The 27,544-nt window shown below is 34.8% G+C and overlaps 1 protein-coding gene across 4 annotated transcripts in view; it reads left to right on the plus strand.

The window, feature by feature from the left end:
• LOC150107457 (uncharacterized) overlaps positions 1-27,544 on the plus strand; it is a 314,828-nt gene that overhangs the window by 85,394 nt on the left and 201,890 nt on the right. For all 4 annotated transcript variants that reach the window (XM_090391886.1, XM_090391888.1, XM_090391889.1 and 1 more), the window contains exon 4: positions 7,751-7,899. In XM_090391886.1, coding sequence (XP_090248012.1) covers positions 7,751-7,899 — 149 coding nt within the window. The remainder of the gene's footprint in view (positions 1-7,750; positions 7,900-27,544) is intronic.

Raw genomic sequence — 27,544 nt, forward strand, 5'->3', positions numbered from 1 at the left:
CATGAAGCTGAAAGGCAATAAAACATATACAGAATATAAATTTTATTATTCTGCTTCTTAACAAAGAATTGAGCTAACGTAGTTTGGTGGGCATTTTGTTTCTTTTTTTTCATACAACCGACGGTATGGCCCTATTGCCTCTTCTACTCTGCAAATTTTACTGCTTCTCTCTCTTCATCAGACTCGGCCTCTAAACATTGCTGCTTAAAAAACTTCGATTGTACGAAAAATATTTTCAAATTGTTTCTGTGAAATCTCTTTTGGCTGACTATCAGTGGTTAAATTTTCTTCATATTCTTTGGGATCTTCCCGCTGTGCATCTAAATTTAGCAATTTAGAATCACTCGATTCTTCAGAATGAGATTTAATTAACTCTTGGACCTTATCATTTAAGGGGAGAAAGAAATGAAGGACCTACAAATTGGTCTCCAACACGCGAAATCAAGGATTAAACTAAATTTATTATAGTCTAACCAAATGAAAAATAAACTTTCATTGTCACATCTTCCTATCCAACAGCTGCAATGCTGATAAAATTAAGAGAATACTTTCTCCTCCCTGCATCTCTTTCAACATACAGATTACAGTAATGCTATTGCTATATGTACTCAGAAAAAAAAAAAAAAGTTTAAAGAAATATAATCTCTATAATACTTTCAAACCTTACTTGAAGTCAACTCCTTCCCTTCTCAGTTCAAGGTGTATACAAGGTTCCTGTTCTTGCAACTTGCCCTATTATAATCAAACTGGAAGATCTATCAACATCAATCTTGAGGAACTCGGATATATCCACTGCCACAAATACAGGCCAGTCGGGTCTAGGTAACCATAACTTGGACACCTTACACAAAAATAAATGGCAACAAACTATTAAACTTCAATGCAGCAAATACAAATATGGCTTTTTTGGAATCAGCAGATTTAAAAACCAACCAAATCTGAATAAATATTGCTGTGTGAAGCTTTCCAAGATTTGGAAAACAGCAATTTTTAAGACATCCTCCCTATCAGCCAAGGCCAGCTGCCTAGCAGTACCCACAGAGGATGCTACTCTTAGAAGTTCAGTCTCTGATATCTTTCACTTATTTATCTGTGGGAGCCAGGCCCAGAAGTTAATCATACATCTTGCTAATAGTACTCTTTCTCAGCTTGAAGAAAACCTACCCAAACAGGTAGATATCTTCCCAAACCTTCCAATCATCCTTCCTTTCAAGAGTATTATATCATAAAAACTCCAATTAACTGAACACCAACTACGCAAACTTTTTTGCTCACACTTGGATAAAGGATTAAACTAAATTTATTATAGTCTAACCAAGTGAAAAATAAACTTTCAACATCTTTCTCTAAATCCCGAGTAATTTAATAAAAAGGTGGCACACCTTTTGGCAACTCCTATAGGTAAAGATGACTTTGCTATTGCTTCTGCCTGGTATCTCCACGTCTGGGCCTGACTCCCACTGAAGAGACCTCAATAAAGGTCGAAACTAGTCTGGGTGGTGGCCCTTCCCTTAATGCATAACATTATACATATCCGCAAAGAGATGTGCTTTGCATTATGGGAGATACTGAGATAGGAGTGATGTTAGCTTGGTCCACCTTTACAACGAGTTGCCCGGTGTTGTACTACCGTACCCCAGTCCTGAAGATACTTTCAGGCGCAAAGTTTGTTTGCTGACACTTGAATAAAGGATTAAACTAAATTTATTATAGTCTAACCAAGTGAAAAATAAATTTTCAACATCTATTACAACAGTTATTCAATTTAGTCAGGGAATCTTGCAGACTTGTATCAGATCCACTTAGAAGTACAACATCATCCACGTAAAGCAAAGAGCTGACATTAACATCTCCAATTTTGATATCAGATTTAATACCACTTTCCTCCATAATGTGATCCATATATATAATGAATAACAGAGGGGATAATGTACATCCTTGTCTGACACCAGATTTAACATTAAAATATCTTCCTGTACTTCCTTCATTTCTAACTGCTGACTTACAACTCAAATAAAGACCAAGTATTGCTTGATATAATGCCCCACTGACACCATACAACTGTAGCATTTTGAATAGCTTCTCTCTTGGCACCTTGTCATATGCCTTTTCCAGATCTGCAAAACTTAAATACAGATCTTTGTTATATTCCCATGATTTCTCAACTATTTGTCTTAAAGTTAAAATCTGATCCTGACAGCCTCTATTTGGCCTGAATCCAGCTTGTCCGTCACTAAACTTCTCTTCCACAATGCTTCTCAACCGCTTTTCAAGTATACTGAATAAATCTTACTAGAAACACTCAGTAGAGAAATACCTCTGTAATTCTCACATTGTTTTGTTTATTTTTATTTATGGGTACTATTCGAGCTCTACTCCAATCATCTGGAATTTATCCCTCTGTTCAGGCCCTCTGAACTATGCAGTGCAGCCATTGTAAGGCTTTTATACCTCCATACTTTAGCATTTCTGGCAGAATATCATCTACTCCAGCTGCCTTTCCATGTTTCAGACTTTTGATGGTTTTTTTCTACTTCAAGTATGGATATGTATTCCTGATTGCATGCCTGGTCAATGTTTTTCATTACTGTGCTGTCATCACTGCTAGTGTCATTTAGCAATTTTTCCAAGTAATTACTCCATACTTCGGGGATATCTTTTCCTCCAGTTTTCATATCACCTTTATCATCTGTAATTCCTTTTACAGCACTCTTTTCTCCATTTCTGAGTTTATTCAACAACCTCCAGAATATCTTGCCACCTTCTTGATATTTATTTTCTATGTTCTTACCAAAGTCTTCCCATGACTTTTGTTTAGCTAGTTTTACACAGTGTTTGCTTTCTTACATTTGTCTCTGTATTCTCTAAGAGCACAAGCTTACTTATTCACCAGGAACTTTTGATATGCTTTCTTCTTTGCTGCCTGCTTTAATTTCTTGTGTCCACCAAGGAGTTCTGATTTTTCTATCCTTGCAGACAACCTCACCAAATGCCTCTCTGGCAGAATCAAGCAATGTTTTCTTCAGAGCTTGCCACTGAATCTCCAAGGTTTGATTCCTGTTCTCAAACTCTTTCATTTTTCTTGAATAATGTTTGTATATTTCAGTCTTCAGTACACATCTGAGAGCTGCTCAACTTTTATTCGCTTTAAAACTTTCTTACATGTTCTTCTTTTCGATATGAAATTCAATTTTATCCTACTCAAGATTAAATGGTGATCACTTCTAATTTCAAAACCTCTGCACACTCTAGTGTCCTGCACAGAGAGAAAACATCACTGTCAACAATATAAAAATGTGCACAAATCACTGAATTTGTGCACATTTTTATGTTGGAACATTGTATTAGTAATATAACCAGTCCATGTCCTGAGCAGAAATCCAACAGATGTTTGCTATTATTATTATTTTTGCTCTTTTCTCCAAATTTTCCTAATATATTTTTGTATGTCTGACAGTCATTTCCTATTTTGCTATTTAGATCCCAACAAAGACCAACGTTTCATTTTTCATTGTATCAGTTGCTTTCTCTAAAGCCTCAAAAAATTCCTCCACTTCTACCTTAGCAGAACCTTTTGTGGGCCATTGGCACAAATTAGTCTCATTGTCCAGTTCCAAATTCTGATATTTGCCCACATCACTCTACTTGAAATTGCCTGCCATTCAAGATTAGCCTCGTATTTATGTTAGTATGCACATATGTATACAAAAAATATTGTAATCTGGAACATAAGTGGAAAAGTTTATAAAGAATTAGACGTAAGATTAAATGGGATGTTAGCACAGGAGATGACAGTGTTCAAGAGAATTAGCATTTCCTTTGACCTGGTTCAGTTTCTCTCTCAGTTTAAGTTTCTAACTGTCCATAGTTCTTTTACTGCTTTAAAGACATAGCAAAGGCATAATTAGTAAGTCAGAGATGTACTGATGAATTATTATTATGTGAATTATTACATTGGTCTGGCAAAATGGCTAATTTGAGAAGGCTCTGGAACCACTGATACCAGAAAATCAGTGGTGTACCTCTCTGTATATTACATTCTTAATGAAATATACAGACAGGTACACCACTGATTTTGTAAAGATAAAATAAACCATATGATTGATTTTCTGCCATTCCTGTTCCCCTACTGTTACAGCTATCACTTCACAAAGGATGTATCTAATCACATCACATTTCAATCTCTCTCTCTCTCTCTCTCTCACATACACACACACACATACATACACCCTTTGTAGTACTCATCGTTATGTAATGTGCTTAAGCCTTATGCATTCTACCCTAATTATTCTGGTTTCCCCCTAACTCTTTATGTCTACTGTGCTATACATAAGTTTATCCACCAGCTAACACCACATGCATTTGAGTATTACCTGCAGGATGTGATGCAAGTGAATTTAATATTCATTTGACAGCTTTTTTGTCCATCAAATCAAAATCATGCCAGGTATTCACATATTATACACCATTCCTTTTGCATAACCTGTTTAAGTCATTTACAGTCATTGCTCCTTTTCTCACCTCACTCTCATCATACTGGAAGTGAGGTGAGAAAAAGAACAATGATTACTAGAGCAGTGGTATAGTATATGTGAAGAAGAGACAGTTTGGGCTCATTTCCTCCCACATGCTGTACCTTTTTCTTCTTCATTCATCTTCCAACCAATACAATCATCCCTTCCACTCACTGCATTATCCTTCCACTTATTGCTTTACCTGTTGCATGTATTCTCACTTAATTTTTCCACGTGCATTACACATGCTTTTAGTACTTGCTCATCTGTCATATTCCTAATCATTTCTTGGAATAACTGTAGATTTAAAATATCCCTTCCCCCCCCCCCTTTTTTTTTCCTGTTCTCTTTTTTTTTCTCTTCCCACTGTCATCTCCTTGCCTCTCTAGCCATTCACCAAGCACTTCTGATCTTTCCAACTTATTCCCTATTACAGAGCATCCCTTAAAACCTTGAAATGTCTTGCCTTACCTCAGGCATGCTATGCTCCTCTTTAACCTATACTTTCATATCCCCCTTTTCATGTCATATTTTACTGTTTTCCTTTTTCTTTATATTTATTCATTCTTGCGCTTTATTTGAATTTGTACTCGCATAGTTAAACACCTCACACATGACAACCTGCTGCTCAACATTGCCTCATATACAATTTCTCATGCACATTCTCTCCACTGTACAAAAATATACTTCCTACACATTCTTTAATTTCTTCTCATTTGCTATCTTTTGCCAACAGATACTTTTTGCATGCATTGCATCAGTCTTTCATATCAAAATTCAAGAATTGTATCCTCTTTTATCATTTGTAAAAAAGCATATATGCATACTAAAATATATGTAATCTCTCAGTTACCTGACACTCAACCAATTAATGGGATATTGAATGGTTTAGCATGTCAACAATCTAACCACATTCAGTTGATGAAGAAACCTGTAAACTGTTCAAGTACTCCACTGAACTGTTAAACAGAAAAGTAAAATTTAACCTTATAATAACAAAATTATAACTGATGAATATCAAAAACTTTATATTTCTCCAGCATGAACTCTAGTGCTACCAAATCCTCCCCTCTCCCTCATTAATATTGACATTCCCTTTATCATATACAGTGTAGAGATGTTTACATAAACAAGAACTCTATCTCGACTAGTACAACACATAGAGAGGATGCAAAATAAAATGAAAAATTTAGAAAAAAAACATGGTTGCTAATCGTGACACTAAGTAAGTATTGTATTGAACTCTTCCACAGTTCTTTTCTCAGAATGAACTGACTTACTTTTGAAAGCTGGAATTCCTAAAATAACTTTTGTTGCTGGCAGAGAAATCTTCATGCTTACCATATGTATGTACTATTTTAATAAGTTTTGCAAAAATGTATTGGTGGAACTAGGAAGTAATATTTTAATTGGGCTACATGAGTTAACCTTGTCCATGATCTCACCAATGAGATTTATTGCATTTGCTGCAGAAACAGTTGCTATTCTTGACTGAAAATCACTTGATATATTCATCTGGGTTGGAATCCTATCTGATTTCACTATAACAGTTTCTGGTTGTTTGTTAGCCACCACATTCTCTCAATTCTAATCTCAAGTATTATTTGTGAGGACATTTGATACATAATGTGTCTTGTCATTTGAACTTTTGTTCCCAAGAAAGTTTGTGGCAGTAGATGCTGGCCTTGTTGGATAAGTGGATAGTGTACATGCTATCCCCAACATTTATTTTAATTTTTCATAAAATTGTGATATTTGGCTTCAGTAAATTGTTCTGCAAAGTAGTTTTTTATCCTTGGGAACATTACATTGATGTCACTATGTCAGGATAAGATCTTCACTTTACTACAAATAGTTGAGAAATCATGGGAATATAACAAAGATCTGTATTTAAGTTTTGCAGATCTGGAAAAGGCATATGACAAGGTGCCAAGAGAGAAGCTATTCAAAACGCTACAGTTGTATGGTGTCAGTGGGACATTATATCAAGCAATACTTGGTCTTTATTTGAGTTGTAAGTCAGCAGTTAGAATTGAAGGAAGTACAGGAAGGTGGTTTAATGTTAAATCTGGTGTGTGAGACAAGGATGTACATTATCCCCTCTGTTATTCATTATCTATATGGATCACATTATGAAGGAAAGTGGTATTAAACATGATATCAGAATTGGTGATGTTAATATCAGCTCTTTGTTATGTTATGCAGACGATGTTATACTGCTAAATAAATCCGCTGCTAGTCTGCAAGATTCCCTGACTAAATTGAATAACTGTTGTAATAGATATGGTATGAAGGTCAGCATTAAAAAGACAATGAAAATAGGCAGAATCATTGAAAATGTCAACTGCATTGTGAACGGAGAACCTGTGGAACAAGTAAAACATTTCAGCTACTTAGGCACGATTTTTACTGAAGATGGTAAATTAAATATGCAAATAGACAACAGAATCAACAAAGCTGGTATGGTAGGAAGTCAACTGAATAAATTCATATGGAATCGAGAAGTTAGTCGGAGTACTAAATTAGCTGTATACAAGACAGTGTTCAAACCAGTTTTAACTTATGGATCTGAGAGCTGGGTCAGAAGTAAAACACTTGATCAAAGACTAGAGAATGCAGATATGAGAGTCCTGAGAATGATTAGAGGCATGAAAAGATGGCATCAATTGCAATATCATATTAAGAACGACAATATTATGAAAGAACTTGACATTGTCAGTATCCAGGAATGCGTTAGCAGAGCTAATCTCAGGTGGTATGATCACTTAAACAGAATGGGCGAGAAAAGATTAGCAAAACAAGTGTTCTCTGCCAGGTTGTCAGGAAAACAACCCAGAGGAAGATCAAGTTATAGGTGGATTGATACTGTACAAAGTACCTTATACGATAGAAATATAAGATCTGATAATGTTGGAGTCTTGACAAGTAACAGACTGATTTGGAGGAAAATCGTAGATAGGAAGTTAGTAATGATGTAAATTTTTCATGTAGTACTATCATATACACGCCCCCCCCCCCCTTGAGGGTACATGGCAGGAATTTGATGATGATGGTCAACTATGTTTGTGGAAATAATTTTTCTTGTTTTATATGCTCTGTATATAAATTGCTGTATTTTACATAATGTTTTAAGCTAATTCTTAATAATGTTAATTCATTTTAAATACATTACACTATTTACTGACAATATCTGCAACTTCTGTATAATTTCTTTAATCATATTACTGTTCTTGCAGAGCATGTATGGCAAGTTGCTGTGAAAAATAAAGGGCTTGGAATGAGCAGAAATATAACAGGATTGCATCGTTTTTGTTTAAGTACCCAGTCATTAACTCTTGTGAAGATGAATCCACACTCTGATAAACCAGATATGTTGGAATTTCCAGTAAGAATATTTTCTTTAATATTTTGCATATTAAAAAAAATAAATGCAGTTTAATTTCATTTTTAGTTGCTGCCTAGATCAGTTTTTCAAACTTTTTTTTACCATGAACCACAGCAAGAAATACATTTGAAATGCAAGTCTGTGTACACCCAAACACACACACACGTATATACTAACCTGAAACAAAAGTCACGAAACAATACATACCCTTACTACATATAATAAAGTAATACTGAAACAAAATAAAATACTGGCTTTAACACATGATGACACTGTTACATGCATATCTAGTGCATTCTTCAGTGTATTTCTTTCTTTTTTGTTTTCAATCAGTTCAAGTAGAAAATCCAAATTCATTAACAGTCATAGAAGAATAACTAAGAGATTGTGCCAATAACTTTTTCTTTTTTCTTTCCTTGAAGTTATTCATTGGACTTATCAGCAAGTTCAGCATAGTATGTTTATAAGCATTTTTTTTTTTTTTTTTTTTTGAACATTTTGAGCTTTCATTTACACTGGATGTATTTTCACTTTTTAACTTGTAAAATGCAGCCCAAAGTCAAAATTTGCTTATTTGAATCAATGTTGATGCAAATTGCAAATTTTGACTTTATTTGAGCAATAATGTCACTGTTTACTTTTCCAGATCCTGCAGCTTAACTTGAACATTCATCTGTATTTTTTACTTTATTATTCATTTTGAGGGCAATTTTTATTAGGTGGATTAAAATATTGGAATTGTCTTGAACTTAAAAAATGTTACACCTGATGATGCCCTTTCCAAAAAACACACACTAGTAATTCATAACTGACAGCTAAATGAATTTTTTTCACGTACTTGTGAAGATAGATAGATGCCATGAGAGGTCTCTAGTGAACTAAGTGGTCTCACCAACCTTCCCCTCCAATTTGGCACATTAGCAAACATAAACATTTTTGAAAACTTGGCATCATTTGAACACATACAAAATCAGCTCAGATTGTTTTAAAGCTACAAAATCTATGAAATCCAGTCTGATACTTTTTTTATTGTATTTCATAAAAAAATTGCTGGCTGTGATTCACTAAACTGATGTAACAACTGACTAATGAGTTGTGACTCTCAGTTAAAAAAAAAAAAAAAAAAAACTGGACTAGAGGATTTTCCTAGGCTTTTTTTTCTTCCTCAGCTATTCTCCAAGTTAGTCAAACTATGGTGCAGGCAAGTAGTTTTTCTCCTGGGAACTTTTTTTTTTTCACATTTGACATCCATAGATGCCATATGGTCACTGCTGTACCTCACATGGTTTTGGCAATGATGTCTTCTGTTAGAATAAGTGGTAGGGTTGCAGATTCCCTTTCCACACAAAGTTTGTAAGACAATCACAAACATGGTGGAATTTGAACCCATAGCCTTAGCTGGAGAGCAGACACACTAACCACTCGGCCGGCCTGAGGGAACTAAGGTTTTTAATTCCACAACTCAGAAAAATCTATTAGACTGTGCACAATTTCTCACAGTAATACAGATAGGATCAGGAACATGAGATTATGGCAGTTATATGTGGTATCCTCATGTAGCTTTCAGCTGTGCATGTAGGCTAGAAATTGCAGTGATAATGAAGGTAGAGATCAATTGCTAACTGATATCCAAAAAGTTGAAGCTAGAAAATGCTGCCTATTCCCTTTGATGATTAAAAAGTTATAAGAGAATTTATTTTTAATTTTAGAAATATGGTGTAGGTGGCATATTTTTATTAGGATGACCCAAAAGTTTTCAGAATTTTGAGATTTTTATTTTAATATTTATAAAATTTTAATTGAAAAACATTATTCAACAAAACATGTCATTGTGCCTATGCTTTGATCCATCCCTCTTTAAGCAGTTCAGGCACTCTACAATACCAATTTAAAAAAAAAAGACTAGTTTCCAGTTTCTCGACATTAGGTTCAAATTGCATCTGGGATGGGATTTATGCTAATCAGAAGTAAATAATTAGGTAACTTACTTTATAGCAATACTGTTGTATAAATTCCATTTCTATCTTGCCATGTACCCTTTCCTCCCTCCAATCTATGTTCCCATGGTTGAAGTCCCCCCCCCCCTGTAATAATTGATCAGCATTCACTCATTGTACTAATCTGTCTATGCACGGTATTCATATTTTCCTGTGAACCCCTGGTCTATAGCAGCAACTAACAATCTGTTTTGTTATGGTCTTTTTGGTCTCTTTTTGGTCATGTTTTGGTCTCTCTCACACACACACACCAGATAGCCACAAATTAACATAACCATCTCCCTCAAACCTCTAATCCTCTTTAACTTTTGTTTTCCTAAGATGAAGTTCTTCAGCTATCATCAGCAATATCCCTCTTCATACATCATGAAAATTATGGAAACAACTACTGTGTTAGAGTAAAACTTTTGTTTAATATAAACCAAAATAAACACTCAACATTTTACCTTCACATTAAGGTCATCATCTGGAGTATATACATATGCCAACCGTTACAACTATTGGCCTGACCTCTGGTGGAAAAAAAAAAAACTTACTACATCAAAACTAGAGTCCTGTTATTATTATTGTTGTTATCTATTAGGTTACAAATTAAATTAAGCTGGAGAGCAACATTTTTACAAAAAGGAAAAAATTAATAAATAAAAATAAAAGATTACTTATATAAGTATATATATATAAATTACAACCAACTGGTATGGATAGTGGCCAATAAAAGCTGAAAAATTGCTTAGAGTCCTAAAGTTAGGCTTTGCTGGAAACTAAGTGGGCTGAATGTATGCCATCCAAATTTTGGGGATTTTTATGCCACCATTATTATTAAGATTAGGGTGGTTAATCAAAATTTCACAGGCTTCTTTAAATTTCCGTTCATACCAGGATTTTGTATGATTAACGAGCAAGTACTTTTCCAATCAGTTTGGTGTAGGTGTTAAGCGCATGATCTGAGAGGCCTGCTTCACCAAAATTGTTACATTTAATGTGTTGTTTGTGCTCTTTTTTTTTTTATGGATAGAGACTGTACATCCAGTTTCCCCAATATGAGGTAAGTTACAGGTGCAATAGATGCAATAAACTCCAGGATATGCCAATGGGGGGAGGATCCTTAGAGGAGTTGAATATGTTTTTTAATTTTAAAGGTGGTTTAAAAGTGGCATGAAGATTATAATGGTGTAGGATTCTATTAATTTTTTCTGATAACTCTTTAATGTATGGGATAGCTATGGTTTTATAATCTATATTATTTTTTGATGAACTTTTATGAAGAACTTTATCAATAGTATTTTTGCTATAGCCATTATTTATAAATGTATTGCTAATAATTTTTAATTCTTGTTTAAGAGCTTGTTCATTAGATCAAATTGTTATAGATCTGTTTTTGAGGGTGTTAATTACTCCAGATTTTTGCGAAGGGTGGTGATATGGGTTAGCATGTATATGGCCGATATGTGTAGGTTTGCAGTAACAGTCAAGAATAGACAGCCTGAGGGAAGACGTGCGACTGACTAGCATATCCAGGAAAGGGAGCGAGTTCTGAATTTCATTCCCTCTTTCTTCCCCGAAAATACCCTTTACTATTCCTGTGACTATATCAATTTCTATCAGCCAGTCTCGTTGATGCCAGTAATTTTTGGCCAAATCAAGCTGACCACCATACATTTTAACAGCCCCTTGGACACAGTTATTCTTGCATATCATCATTACCAGCTCATTCAGATTCAAAACTTGTGAAACTCCATTTGGCATTGCATAATCATTTCAGTACATACTCATTTGTCCCAGGGATGATTGAACTCATGCTTAACTACGTTTATTTGATCTTGTGATAAAATCTATTTGATTTTGCAATACATTCTGGTTATTTCTCCTTTAAAAACAAGTTATATCAACAAATCAAAGGAACAACAATGGGTAATCCTATTTCTCCTGCTATCAACAACTTCTTCATGGAACACTTTGACTGTTCACTGGTTCAGATATGTGGATGATATTTTTGCAATCGGGAATGGCTCCTCCTCTGAGTTACAGCAGTTTCTTTCTAAATTAAATGCACTTCATCCCAGGATCCAGTTCACCCTAGAAGAAGAAGTAAATAAGTAGTTAGCCTTTTTAGATCTTTTAATTCTTCATCAACCAGATGGTAGCCTACATTTTTAGTTTTTTGGACGAAGACTCATATGGGCCGTTATATCCATGCTGAATCTCATCACCATCCCAGTCAAAGGGCTAGAATTATTAAAGCATTGGTTCGTCAGGCCCACTTCTTATGCTCTATAAACAAAGTGTTACAGAAAAAATTACAGCATATTAATTCCACCATTTTTATCTAATGGTTTTAAGGATTCTTTCATCAAAGTGCTTTTAACAGTTATGGTATCTCTACTCTTCAAATACAGAAGAAGTAACTTGCATTCCTATCTCTTATGTGCAAGGCAGTAGTGAGCGCATAGTGAAAGTTTTAAAACCACTGAATATTTTTGTTGCCTTTCGTTCCATCAGAAAAAATCTCCAGCTTTCTCACTTCTCCTAAGGACAAGCCTCTACATCTTAATTATCCAGGTGTCTACCAGATTCCTCTTGTGAGTTGTTTTATTTCAGACAAACAGGATGATCTGCTTTTATTCAGCTAGAAGAGCACAGGTCTTATATTAAATACCTTGAATCTGAACTTGCAGAGCATACTATTGACACTAAACATAGAGTTCATTGAAACAAGATAAGAATTCTTCATAAAAACCGGTTCCTCATAGAACAACTTTATAAAGAAACGTGTAAAACTTTACTTCACTCTCCTAAACAGATCTATCCCCTTTGTGGGAGATAGTATTTTTTTCAATCAGCTAATCTTTCCTAACTTTATTTTAGTTATATATATATATATATTAGGATAACCAAGTAATTTTATAAACTTGGGTATTTTAACTCCTAATCCCAAGTATGCAAACAATTAAGTTTGCGCTTGAAACAAAGTTCAAGTATAAAGATGTTACAACACCGGGGCAATTCATTGTAAAGGTGGGTAAAGCTCTGATCACTATTCTTAGTATTTTCCCATAATGTAAAGCACATCTCACTAGAAGATGTATACTGCAATGCATTATGGGTGGGGTCACTACCCAGACTGGTTTCAACCTTTTTTGAGGTCTTCTCAGTGAGTAGCTAGACCCTAATTACCAAGGTTTCAGTAATACGGAGCCTTATCACCTTTACCTATAGAAGTTGCAACAAGGTGTTTTTATTTTTAATAAAAATCTCTGGAGGAGATATAGATGTAATAAATTTTTTAACTTGGGGATATTGTATATTAGGATAACCAAGTAATTTTATAAACTTGGTTATTTTAACTCCTAATCCCAAGTATGCAAACAATTAAGTTTGTGCCTGAAACAGAGTTCAAGTCTAAAGATGTTACAACACCATCACTTGGTTATCCTGTAATATTGTACCATCTTTAGACTTGAACTTTGTTTCAGGTGCAAACTTAATTGTTTGCATACTTGGGATTAGGAGTTAAAATAACCAAGTTTATAAAATTACTTGGTTATCCTAATATACAATATCCCCAAGTTAAAAAATTTATTACATATATATATATATATATATATATATATATATATATATATATAAAAATTCATCATAAAGGCCGACTATACTACGCTGCCAAAACTTGGTTCTTTTCTGAGTCGACAAAAAACCAAAACACAACCATCTGCATTTTCCTGGTGTTTATAAAGTTTTGTGCAACTGTGGTCGACCTTATTTTGGCCAGACAGACCAATCTGTTTCACTTCGTCTTGAGGAACATAGACGTGACATCTCCTACAGTAGAGCATGAGCGAGCGCCCTTTCCAGTCATGTCCTTTTCTCGGCAAACTCTAACCTTGAAGAACAGCCACATCAAGTTGATTGGGAACGCACTACTAATTTATATATTTGCAAGGATGAATTAGAAAGAAGAATCATCGAATCAAAAGAAATAGTTCTGGACCCTTCACATTTAAACAATAATCTTAGCTACAATCTACCTGATTCCCATAGCGCAGTAATCCAGTACTGCCGCTCAAAAATTAGCTGTCTCACACATTCTACTCATGCCAACGGTAGCACGTGGTCACCTATTCAAATATGACTGTTATTATTCTGCTTTTTATTAAGCTGTAAAGTTCATTTTTTACCGTGTTATTTTATATCTTATGTTTTTATTTCTCACCTGAAGAAGTCGGAGCACCGATGAAACTAGTTGTGATGTATTAAAGGTTTTTGTTATACTTTCTCGGGTTCTAGTCAGTTAAATTTAGTTTTATAAATGTATACATCCCGAGTAAATCCTAATTTCAACAATATATATATTAAAGAATAAATATTGAATGACTTAAACCGAGATAAAATATGAAGTTATAATGAAAATGATACAACTAGTTTCAGCCTTTTACAGCCTTCTTCTGGTATCCACTAAAAGTAGAACACAGTAATAAAAATTGAAGTTACAAAAAACTGAGAATTACAGGCAAAAAATGCAATACATAATTGACACAAAAATGTTGTATTTTTCAAGTTGTTCTATCTAACGCGCTATTGTTTATTGTATGCGAGCTTGCAAGTTCTCGTGAATGCCAGTATTGAACAACTGCAGCATGGCTATCAGGGATGTTGTAACTCAAATTGCTCTTCAAATGTTCAGGATTTAGGAGGATTTCCCTGGACTCCACAATTTTCCTTTCAAACTCATCACTGCAACGTAAAATGTTTTCGGATTTATCCCAGCAAACTGAGTGACTGTAGATCATCATGAGGATTGTTTGAGAAAAGAACATGACTGCATAGGGCATATGCATGTGATCTTTTATAGGAGATGTCTCTCTTATGCTCCTCAATACAAAGTTCAACAGATTTGTTAGTCTGTTCAAAATAAGGAATATTACAATCGAACCATAACTTGTAAACACCTGAATATTTCAGGTTGTGATGAATTGGCTTCAGGTGGCTTATAAGAGAACGGACTTTAGAGAGTGTAGTGAAAAACATCTTGATGTTGTATTTTTTAAGGACTTTAGCCAATTTATTGGCGACTGAACTAATGTAAGGTATTGAGATGCTACCTTTAAAATCAGTAGTTTCCGTAGTACACTGCCTAGGAGGATCCAGAAGAAATTTCTTAATCATTTTTTCAGAATATCCATTTTGTTTAAAGATAAGAGAAAGGTCATTAATTTCTTTTTTGAGCTCATCAGGTTCATTTAAAAGAGAGCATGCTCTGTGTCCTAAGGTAGAAATAGTTCTGAGCTTTTGTGGTGGAAAGTGATGAGATTGACAGTGCAGATATCTGTTGGTATGAGTGGGTTTTCTGTATATAGAGATTTTAAATCTATCAGAGCATCGTGTAAGAAATACATCCAGGAATGGAAGGCAGTTATTTCATTCTAGTTCAGCAGTGAATTTTATATTAGAATGCTGGTTGTTAAGATGATGAAGAAAATCCATGAGAGATGTGTGTCCATGACTCCAGATGATGAAAATGTCGTCAAAATAACGTCTCCAAAGTTTCGGCTTAAGTGAGAAGGACGATATGGCTTTCGTTTCAAAATCTTCCAGGAAAATGTTTGCTAGAACCGGGTATAAAGGGTTGCCCATTGCTAGGACTTGGTTTTTGAACGCCAGTATTGAACAACTGTAGCATAGCTATCAGGGATGTTGTAAATCAAATTGTTGTTCAAATGTTCAGGATTTAGGAGGATTTCCCTGGACGCCACTGTTTTCCTTTCAAACTCATCACTGCAATGGAAAATGTTTTCGGGTTTATCCCAGCAAACTGAGTGACTCTGTAGATCATCATGAGGATTGTTTGAGAAAAGAACAAACCTTCCTTGTCATCTATAGCCTAAATGACGAGGCATCTCTAACTGACATCAAAAGAAGTTATAAAAAACATTGAAGAAAATAGGACTGAGAATAAACAGGTTGGTTTTCCTCAAACATTGTAAATTCAATCAAGTTTTTCCTAATTTTATATCGTTTCAAGAAACAATAACAACAGAATGCGCTAAAAGAATTGATCGTAAAGCAAAGTTAGATCTTCTCAGCGAAAGAATCTCAGATACAAAATGTTGTCTTGCCCTTTTGTTCAACGTAAAAAGGTCTTTAACTCAAAAACTTGGAGAGGTTCTGGATAATGATAATTTTCATGATTTTATCTTTAACAGTGAAGTGCAAGCAACATGGATACAAAATAATAATAAGCTTAATCTTATCAAGAAGTTTGAGATTCTTAAGAGAGTACAAAACACATCTGTTCCTACTAAAGCCTATATAAATCCTGATAAAGTGGTAGTAAACAATTCGTCACATGTTTTAACAGTTGCAGAAAAAGATATTCTAAGCAAAGGTCTAAATTTCATTCCCTCACCTAAGTTTATTCCAAAGGAATCTCTACTTACTAAAATAGAAAAAGCCAGTTCACTTAATTGTAATCATTTGGCAAAACCTCTCCGTATTGAATCCATCTTCATTATCAATAATGCTAAACCTCCAAGAGATAATCTTTCTCCTGCCAAAAGACAGGCCTTAAAGAATCTTAAAAAGAACAAAGAGATCATTATTTTACCTGCAGATAAAGGCAATGCCACAGTCGTCCTCAATTCTGAAGATTACTACAATAAAATGCTTCAATTGCTCGAAGACGACATTACATATTCAATTCTTCAGGATGATCCAACAAGGGAACTACAAAACCGCACAAACAATCTGTTAAAGACTACATTTGAACTTCCTCACAATAGTCGCATTTCTTTACGCTCTCTACACCCTCTTATACCACGCATTTATGGAGTTCTGAAGATACACAAGGAAAACACTCCTCTTTGCCCAATTGTGGAAGGAATTGATGGCCCCACTTATAAGCTTTCGAAACATCTTGCAGAATACCTCAAGTGTTTCTCCAATAAATCTTCATCGTTCATCAAAAACACCACAGACTTAGTTTCTCATATCAAAAATATTTCAATCAGCAAAAATGATATCATAGCAAGTTTTGACATTATCTCATTATTTACTAACGTGCCTATGGAGAAGGTATTAACATTACTAAAGGACAAATTGTCTAAAAAGATATTTGCTTTATTAAAACATTGTATTCAATCTGGCTACTTCAGATATAGGGACTCCATTTACAAACAAAACCAAGGCCTGGCAATGGGCAGCCCTTTATCCCCGGTTCTAGCAAACATTTTCCTGGAAGATTTTGAAACGAAAGCCATATCGTCCTTCTCACTTAAGCCGAAACTTTGGAGACGTTATTTTGACGACATTTTCATCATCTGGAGTCACGGACACACATCTCTCATGGATTTTCTTCATCATCTTAACAACCAGCATTCTAATATAAAATTTCACTGCCGAACTAGAACGAGATAACTGCCTTCCATTCCTGGATGTATTTCTTACACGATGCTCTGATAGATTTAAAATCTCTATATACAGAAAACCCACTCATACTAACAGATATCTGCACTGTCAATCTCATCACTTTCCACCACAAAAGCTCAGAACTATTTCTACCTTAGGACACAGAGCACGCTCTCATTTTAAATGAACCCGATGAGCTCAAAAAAGAAATTAATGACCTTTCTCTTATCTTTAAACAAAATGGATATTCTGAAAAAATGATTAAGAAATTTCTTCTGGATCCTCCTAGGCAGTGTACTACTGAAACTACTGATTTTAAAGGTAGCATCTCAATACCTTACATTAGTTCAGTCGCCAATAAATTGGCTAAAGTCCTTAAAAAAAATACAACATCAGGACGTTTTTCACTACACTCCCTAAAGTTCGTTCTCTTATAAGCCACCCGAAGCCTATTCATCACGACCTGAAATATCCATGTGTTTACAAGTTATGGTGCGATTGTAATATTCCTTATTTTGGACAGACTAACAAATCTGTTGAACTTTGTATTGAGGAGCATAAGAGAGACATCTCCTATAAAAGATCACATGCATTTGCCCTATTGTTAAATTGTGAATAAAGATATTTTATGTTTTAATACTTCATTCACATTTAACATAATCCACCATGTCATAAGCAAGACTTGTAAATATTGCTTGTTAGTCTCTTGCTTGTAATATATTATGCATGTAAATGCTTTGAATTTTGTTTGTTATTAATTAATTATTTAATCTTAGAATATGTAATAATAATGAAAAGACTATATAAATGTGTCATTCATTTTATTTAGTTTATTCTGTAAAATTTATTATAAGAAACTGTGTGTATGAAAATTTAAATGTATATTATATGAATTGTGATATATCTTTTTTATTTCTGTATGTAAGAGTGATTTTATGTAATTCTTCTGATTGGATTTGATTGGCTGCTGAAGGAGAAACGAAGTTTATTTTAGTTAGGTCGTGCTGAGAACGTGAGCTACTGTGTATAAACAGAGAAGCCAGTGGATATAAGCTGAACTGGTTAGAACCGGATTTTGGTGGGAAGAAGGAATGTAGTTGGTTGGAAAACGAAAGTAAGGAGAGAAGCTTTAGAGACAGCATAGAGACCGGTTGTGTGTAACAGAAGGGGGAGTTGATATATGCCGTAAATCGACTACGAAAGGACCAGGAATTAATAGGCATCATGAATTACTTCTATGGGAGTTCTTATACTACAATATTTTCCCAGTGGTTTGTGGAAGAATAGTGCAGAACCGAAGTTAATACATAGAAGAAAATTAGGAATTAGTAGATAACTGAAAACTAGTGCATCAAGACTTGTATATTTCTATGTCTATAATTCAGTTATTATTGTGGAATATTTCTTTAGAATTGTGTAGCCATGAAGTAAAAGTCTACTTCATGGCTACACAATTTCAAATGTGCCTTTGTGAATTCAATGTGTAGGAGCAGCAACCCGGTAAGAGTTGTCCTTTCTGTAACCTGTGAAGCTATAACTGTTAACTCTGTCGGATATATTTTAACCTTAGCTGTGGTGTTATGTCGATTAATGGTTGAATGTTAGATGTACTGAAGTACTTTCCCCTCGAAATAATAAGTGTCATGTTGTTCTATTATATGTTAGTTGACTGAGAAAAAATAAAGTGTAGCCTGTCATAAGATTGATTATTGTAACATCTGGAAGGTCAAACTTTTAAGAACTATTTTCAACTTGATTGACTGAACATAAAGAACTGATAAATGAATGTTTGATAATTTATGGATTGTAATTATTCTGAATACTTTAAACTAAGCTAATATATTTATGATATGGTTCATCCAATTGGTTAGAGTGAAATATGTCAGAGAAATACTAATGCTTGTGAATTAACAATTGTTAACATTAGTTATGATTAGAAATTTATATTATACTGCGCCACCTAATTGAGAAATTATTAATGTATGAATGTGAATTCTTATAATATTTTAATTGGATAACCTTTTGCAGATAGTTATACTTAAATGTATATATTGTACTTTTCCACATTAAATGTTTTCTTTTGTTGAGTTAAACTTGGTGTTTGCATGATTTTCTTTCATTGCACCGCTCATAAAATTATTCGGACCTTTGCGAAAGCCTTAAATACTAGTAATAACCTCGGCCTGAAGATAAAGTGATAATATAAGTTTAGTTGATGCCACCCTATATTTAGACTAATCTAAATATAGGGTGGCGCAGTATAATATAAATTTCTTTATATTCAGATGAGCATCAATCAACAACTAACCAAGTATAACAGAAATTAAACAGGTAAAGATAAGAATAAATAACCAACATAAATGGAACAGTTAGCTAGGTGGGACGTTCCAACACTATTCAGTCATGTTCTTTTCTCAAACAATCCTCATGATGATCTACAGAGTCACTCAGTTTGCTGGGATAAATCCAAAAACATTTTCTGTTGCAGTGATGAGTTTGAAAGGAAAATCATGGAGTCCAGGGAAATCCTCCTAAATCCTGCACATTTGAACAACAATTTGAGTTACAACATCCCTGACAGCCATGCTGCAGTTGTTCAATACTGGCATTCACGAGAACTTGCAAGCAACAAACAATAGCGTGTTAGATATAACAACTTGAAAAATACAATGTTTTTGTGTCAATTATGTATTGCATTTTTTGCCTATAATTCTCAGATTTTTGCAACTTCAGTTTTTATTACTGTGTTCTACCTTTAGTGGATACCTAAAGAAGGCTGTAAAGGCTGAAACTAGTTGTATCATTTTCATTAAAACTTCATATTTTATCTCGGTTTAAGTCATTAAATATTTATTCTTTAAAATGTACCATTACAACCGAGTAGAAGCTCAGGAATATATATATATTTTTTTTAAATAAGTTAGGAAATTTACTGACCTTTTTAATCTTGCATTAGCAACTTGTCTGTTAATGTTCAATTGCAATTTTGTATTCTTGTACTGATGATGCTTATGATACTTTGGCAAAAATTTTACATTAATCAAGTATTTTACACAAGTTTTCCCTCTGGTGTTATAATTATTTTAAATAACTATATTCCCCCTTCCACGCACGCTCGCACACACACACACACACACACATGCACCCTCTAATTTCCCTAATTTTGCATTTCCAACCTCTCACTAACTAAACAGCTCTCTCTCTCTCCAAGCATCTAACTCCAAAGCCATTTAAATGCAGTCCATCAGGCAAATACAAGTTCTTTCATCCATCAAATTTACTCCCTACATCTATAAACTGCACACCATTCCTCCTGTCCCTTCTTCTCTATTCAGTCTTACCATACCAAGATGGCAGATTCACAATATTTACTTTCTTACTCTCTTTTATGCTTCTTACTGCATAATCCACATCAGCAACTCTCATATCTTCTCTCATTTCATATTTCTCACCTTTTGAAATCATTTTCTTGCCTTCTAAAACAGTTGTTTCACTTCTACGCCTCTGTAAACAGCATCACTAACATCCTTGATGTTCTCACCTGGAAAATATGCTTTTGTCACTTTCTCAGTAAATATACCTCTTATCATCAAATCCATAAAATACCTTCTCTTTACTCCCAGTTTCTAGCACTTTATATACTTTTCCTATTCACTTTTTTCTTTCATTCTCCTGCTACACCACACAACAATCATTTTTCAAGTCACTTGAACTCACATTTTGTCCTGTGAAAGACTTTCTATAAATGCACTATTTCTCTCCTTACTGTCAGCTTATCACCCACATTACTTTCAGTGACTTTTTTTCATACTCTCATTCATATCCACTATCATTTACTACATCCTCTACAACCCTTACTATCCTGCTTTACATTGTTAATATTAGTTACTACTCTCCCTTTTGACATGACTCACGTTTCTTGCACACACCACATTGTTGAATCCTTCATGTTAAATTCAGTGAATAAGGAAGCCTTGACTGCCATTTTTCGTACACACATATAATAAAATTTACAAACAACAAACATGCTCAACTACATAGCTTAATGTAAATAAAATACTACCATCTGTAATTAGTAATATTTGCTAAAATAAAATGACTTACCATTGCCCCATGCAGCATAACTTCTTCCATGCATGATACTGGCACCACGCATTTTCATAGGAGTTGAGTGAATTTCTCTGTGTGTTGGCTTTTAAAAGGAACCATTACTGGATATTCCATGTCTATCCAAATTTTACCATCATCAAATTCCTGACATTTACCCTCAAGGGGTGTACAGGATATGATAGTACTACATGAAAAATTTACATCATTACTAACTTCCTATCTACAATTTTCCTCCAAATCAATCTGTTACTTGTCAAGACTCCAATATTATCATTATCAGATCTTATATTTCTATCGTCTAAGGCACATTGTACAATATCAATCCACCGATATCTTGGTCTTCCTCTGGGTCGTTTTCCTACCAACCTGGCAGAGAACACTTGTTTTGCTAATCTTTCCTCTCCCATTCTGTTTAAGTGACCTTAGATTATCTCTGTTAACGCATTCCTGGATGTTGACAATGTCAAGTTGTGTCCTAATATTGTCGTTTTTAATATGATATTGCCATTGATGCCATCTGTTCACGCCTCTAATCTTTCTCAGGACTCTCATATCTGCAGTCTCTAGTCTTTGGTCAAGTGTTTTACTTCTGACTCAGTTCTCAGATCCATAAGTTAAAACTGGTTTGAACACTGTCTTATTAGTGTTCCGACTAATTTCTCTCTTATTCCATATGAATTTATTCAATTGACTTCCTACCATACCAGCTTTGTTGATTCTGTTGTCTATTTCCATATTTAATTTACCATCTTCAGTAAAAATCGTGCCTAAGTAGCCGAAATGTTTTACTCGTTCCACAGGTTCCCCGTTCACAACACAGTTGACATTTTCGATAATTCTACCTATTTTCATTGTCTTTGTCTTTTTAATGCTGACCTTCATACCATATCTATTACAACAGTTATTTAATTTAGTCAGGGAATCTTGCAAAGTTGTAGTGGATTTATTTAGAAGTATAACATCGTCCGCATAAAGCAAACAGCTGACATTAACATCTCCAATTATTATATCATGTTTAATACCACTTTCCTTCATAATGTGATCCATATAGATAATGAATAACAGAGGGGATAATATATATCCTTGTCTAACACCAGATTTAACATTAAACCATCTTCCTGTACTTCCTTCAATTCTAACTGAACTTACAACTCACGACTTACAACTCAAATACAGATAAGTATTGTTTGACATAATGCCTCATTAACACCATATAACTGTAACGTATTGAATAGCTTCTCTCTTGGCATTTTGTTATATACCTTTTCCAGATCAACAAAACTTAAATACAGATCTTTGTTATATTCCCATGCTTTCTCAACTATTTGTCGTAAAGTGAAGTTCTGATCCTGGCAGCCTCTATTTGGCCTGAATCCAGCTTGTTCTTCACCAAGCTTTTCTTCCACAATTTTTCTCAACCGTTTCTCAAGTTAACTTGCATAGATCTTGCCAGGAACACTCAGTAGGGAAATACCTCTGTAATTCTCACATTCAGTGTTATTTCTCTTTTTATATATGGATACTATTAGAGCTCTACTCCAATCATTGGGAATTCGTCCCTCTGTCCAGGCTTTCTGAACTGCAGTGCAGCCACTGTAAGACTTTTATACCACCATACTTGAGCATTTCTAGTCGAAGATCATCTACTCCTGCTGCTTTTCATGGCTTTTTCTACTTCAAGTATGGATATGTATTCCTGACTGCATGCCTGGTCAGTGTTTTTTTACCACTGTGCTGTCATCACTGCTTGTTTCATTTAGCAGTTTTTCAAAGTAATTACTCCCTACTTCAAGGATATCTTTTTCTCCTTTTTTCATGTCACCTTTATCATCTCTAACTCCTTTTACATTCTTTCCTCCATTTCTAAGCTTCTTCAACAACCTCCAGAATATCTTACCACCTTCTTGATATTTATTTTCTATGTTCTTGCCAAAGTCCTCCCATGACTTTTGTTTAGCTAGTTTTACACAGAGTTTCACTTTCTTACATTTGTCTCTGTATTTTCTAAGAGCACAAGCTGACTTATTTGCCAGGAATTTATATGCTTTCTTCTCTTCCTTCACTGCCTCTTTAACTTCCTGTGTCCACTGTGGAGTTCTGATTTTTCTATCTTTGCAGACAACCTCACCACATGCCTCTCTGGCTAAATCAGTTAGGGTTTTCTTCAAGGCTTGCCACTGAATCTCCAAAGTTTGGTTCCTGTTCTCAAACTCTTGCATTTTTTCTTCAATAATCTTTGTGAACTGCATTTTAGTCTACAGTTCACATCTGAGAACTGCTCAACTTTTATTCGCTTTAAAACTTTCTTACATGTCATTCTTTTCAATATGAAATTCAATTTTACCTGCTCAAGACTAAATAGTGATCACTTCCAATTTCAAATCCTCTGTACAGTCTGGTGTCCTGCACCAGGGAGAAAAGATCACTATCAACAATAACATAGTCAATGAGACTTTTCTTATTCCTTGCATCTTCTCTCCATGTGAATTTTTGCAAATTTTTATGTTGGAACATGGTGTTTTATAATAACCAGTCCATGTCCTGAGCAGAAATCCAACAGGTATTTGCCATTAGTATTAGCTTTGCTCTTTTCTCCAAATTTTCCCAAAATATTTTTGTATGTCTAACAATCATTTCCTACTCTCCTATTTCTAAAGCATCAAAAAATTCCTCCCCTTCTACTTTAGTAGAACCGTCTGTGGGACCATAGGCACAAATAAGTCTCATTATCCAATTCCCTTCTGATATTTGCCCACATCACTCTACTTGAGACTGCCTGCCGTTGAATGATGTGGCTACTCCTTCTTCTCCTTGATTGTCATTTCCTGAATATAACATTTTGTATTTATTGTTCAGAAAGATCTCACCAGTTTTTGTCTTTTTTGTTTCAGTCACCCCGTATTATGTCGATCTGGTACTTATCTAATTCCTCAGCTAGCTTCATTTCTTTGCCATGATAGTACTGATCTTTAACTCTAGTGATGTTGAATTGGGGTGCACTTTCAGATTTGTTCCAGTAGCCGACTTTTAGCTGTTCACCCTGGTTCGCTGACGAAAGCAACGGGGCCTTGTTTAACCGGGCAACGCCCCAGTCGGCATGAAATTTTGTCATGTTGTACCATCATTTTCTATATTGGTTTAAGCCAATAAGAATACAATTTGGTCGGCTAAATCCCAAAATGCCAGCCCATCCTCGTTCGTTCAGTATCCAGGTAGATACCCAACAGGGTGCACCACGAGAAAGTGAGGATTGGACATTAGGTCAGAAGCCCTGGTCGGTTCTCCACATTCCTTTAAAGGCTATATGGAGATCTCCTCTCAATTATACAGCTTTGACAAAGTCAAGCAAAAGGATATAGATTAAATGCAGATATCCCAAACCCTTCTAGATTCATCCAGTAAGCAGATACATATAGTCTGATTTTCCAAACTATACTTTATAGTTTGGCAAACAAAGTTTTAAAGGATTAAATAAGAATGTAATTTCTTGGCAAGTTTAACTTAATTTGTAACCAAGTGAAAAAATTATCTAAAAACCACACTTTGCTAACAGAAACTCATATTTTGGTTTCTGCAATCACTGTTCATTTCATTTTCCTAGTTACACCTTTTTTTTTTTGTCTCAAAGGTAAAATTCGTGCATGCTAGATGTGATATCCATGTTAGTGTATCCAACCTGCAGTCTTTCCCTTTTCCGATCTTTGGCTAAAAATCCATAACACTCCTAATTCTGATAACTGTTCTGAACAGACTGAAGCAGACTATAGATTTAAGTATTAAAAAAGTGAGATGGTAACTTGTTATGTCTATACACAAATGCCAGGAGCATTATAATCAAAAATGGTTGAATTTGTTGCTATGATGAATATGTTGTGGCCTAAAATTGTTGGCATTAATAAAACCTGGCTCTGAGTCATATGTTGTAACTGGAATCGAGTGCAAAGAATATAGAATTTTTAGAAATGACAAAAGAGATAGGAAAAGAGTTGAAATACTGCTAATATCAGATGATTTGAGTCCATTTAGGATGGAATGATCACTGTTACGATTTCGTGATACACATCCTTAAGCGAGTCACCTTCTGATGTTATGATCAAATTTAGTACTCTCTGTTCTCGAGTTGCTTCTTTCACATGCTGCAACTATATGGATGTTTACTCAGGACAGGTTATATGCTGAATTACAAATATTGAAATTATGACAAATTCAGGAGAATATTATCTTTGGTTCCATGGTATCATGGCCTAAAATTGTTGGCATTTATAAAACCTGGCTCTCTCAAAATCATGTGTTGTAATTGGAATCGAGTGCAAAGAATAAATATGACATTTTTAGAAGAGATAGGAAAAGAGGGGTACTACTGATGATATCAGATGACTTCAGTCCATTTAGGATAGAAACACATGAAAGCAATAATGGTCCTGTGTAGCAGTGAGGTGGAGGATAAAGATGAAATATATGATGGGGTGTTGCTGCAGACCTGCAGTTCATTTGCTGGGGATGAAGAACTGCATCACCAAATTACCCTGATGGGTACTAAACAAGTAATTATTATTGGTGACCTAAGTTATCTGAATATTTATTGGGCAACAGAGAAAACTTGTGATAAGAACAAAGGACAATTTATTGAGTTGCTGCATGACAACTTGTATGATCAAATCTAACACTCTGTCCTCAAGTTGCTTCTTTCACATGCTACTTGAGAATGTGAAAGAAGCAACTTGAGGACAGAGTGTTAGATTTGATCATAGCATCAGAAGGTGACTTACTTAAGGATGCGACTGTTTTGCCACCAGTTGGTAACAGTTGTCATGCCATACTAACCTGGGAAGTAGCCAACTATATGGATCAAGACAGGTTATATGCTGAACTACAAATATGTAAATTATGATGAATATATAAACATGTATGAGGAGGAGGAGATTCTAGAGCTATTGCATAACCTAGATAAGAATTTGGCAATTGGAATGGATGGGTATCAACACACTGGCTAGGCCCTTGACATATTTGTATAATTTGATTCTTACCTCAGGGAACATCTCACAGGAATGGAAACAAATGTAGATATGATGTGAGACAAGGATGCAACATTATCTCCATCTATATGTTATTCATCATCTACGTGGAGCACATTATTATTATTATTATTTTGCGGCATCTCCATGGAGTCCGGAAACTGATCACGGGAAACCCAAATCAACCATCATGCACACAAATCCTATCATACCTCTCCTTGAATCCATTCACTGTCAGGGAACTTGTAACCAATTCTGGCAATCTGTCTCACTCGCCACTCTCCATGCAAAAATCTGGTCCACACATCCTCTACTAACCACACTCTTACACAACTTCCACGGATGGCTCCTGGTTCTCTATTTGTCATATATTGAAAATTTTCACTTGCACAATTTGATAAAACCCCTTTAATATCTTAAAAGTTTCTATCATGTCCCCTTTCAATCAACTAAACTTCCAACTATTAACTAAACTTTGTAACCAACAACCTTCATCCTGTCCTCGTAGGGAGTATTCTACAGACATGTTACCATTTTGGTCACTCGTCTCTGAATCCTCTTGACCACCTCCTTTTTCCCAAAAAATCTGTGTACAGTCAAAATGTGGCTGAATCATAACCTTATAAAAAGGGATAATAACTTCCTTACCTTTGCTTGTTAGTGTGTTTTTTTCAACATCAAAATAATTCTTTGAGCTATTTTACTAACTTTTGCAATATATCCTCTGAACTTCAACTCTTTGTTTACCATTATCCTCAAGTCCCTAGTCTCATCAGTTTCCTACAATCCAATACCATCAATATGATACACTATATGAAACCATTTCAACCCAAAAAGCATAACCTTACATTTTGCAACATTAAATTGACAATCATTATCCTTTCACAATGCCAATTTATTGAAGTCATCCTGCAGGATATCTACATCACCTTTACCAGCTATTGCTCTTCACAGTTTTGCATCATCAGTCAGCAAATAACAGAATATCCCCTCTTAAATCTTTCCCTATGTCATTGATATTAAAGAGCAGTGGTCCTAGTACTGAACCATGAGGTGCTTAATTAATCGCCATCATTCTCCTAGATTTCACTCTTCCATATGCTACTCTCTGATGTCTATCTG

Source organism: Typopeltis vanoorti, chromosome 4 (assembly GCF_054136105.1).
Source record: "Typopeltis vanoorti isolate ZY-2024b chromosome 4, IOZ_Tvanoo_1.0, whole genome shotgun sequence".
Classification (NCBI taxonomy): Eukaryota; Metazoa; Arthropoda; class Arachnida; order Uropygi; family Thelyphonidae; genus Typopeltis; species Typopeltis vanoorti.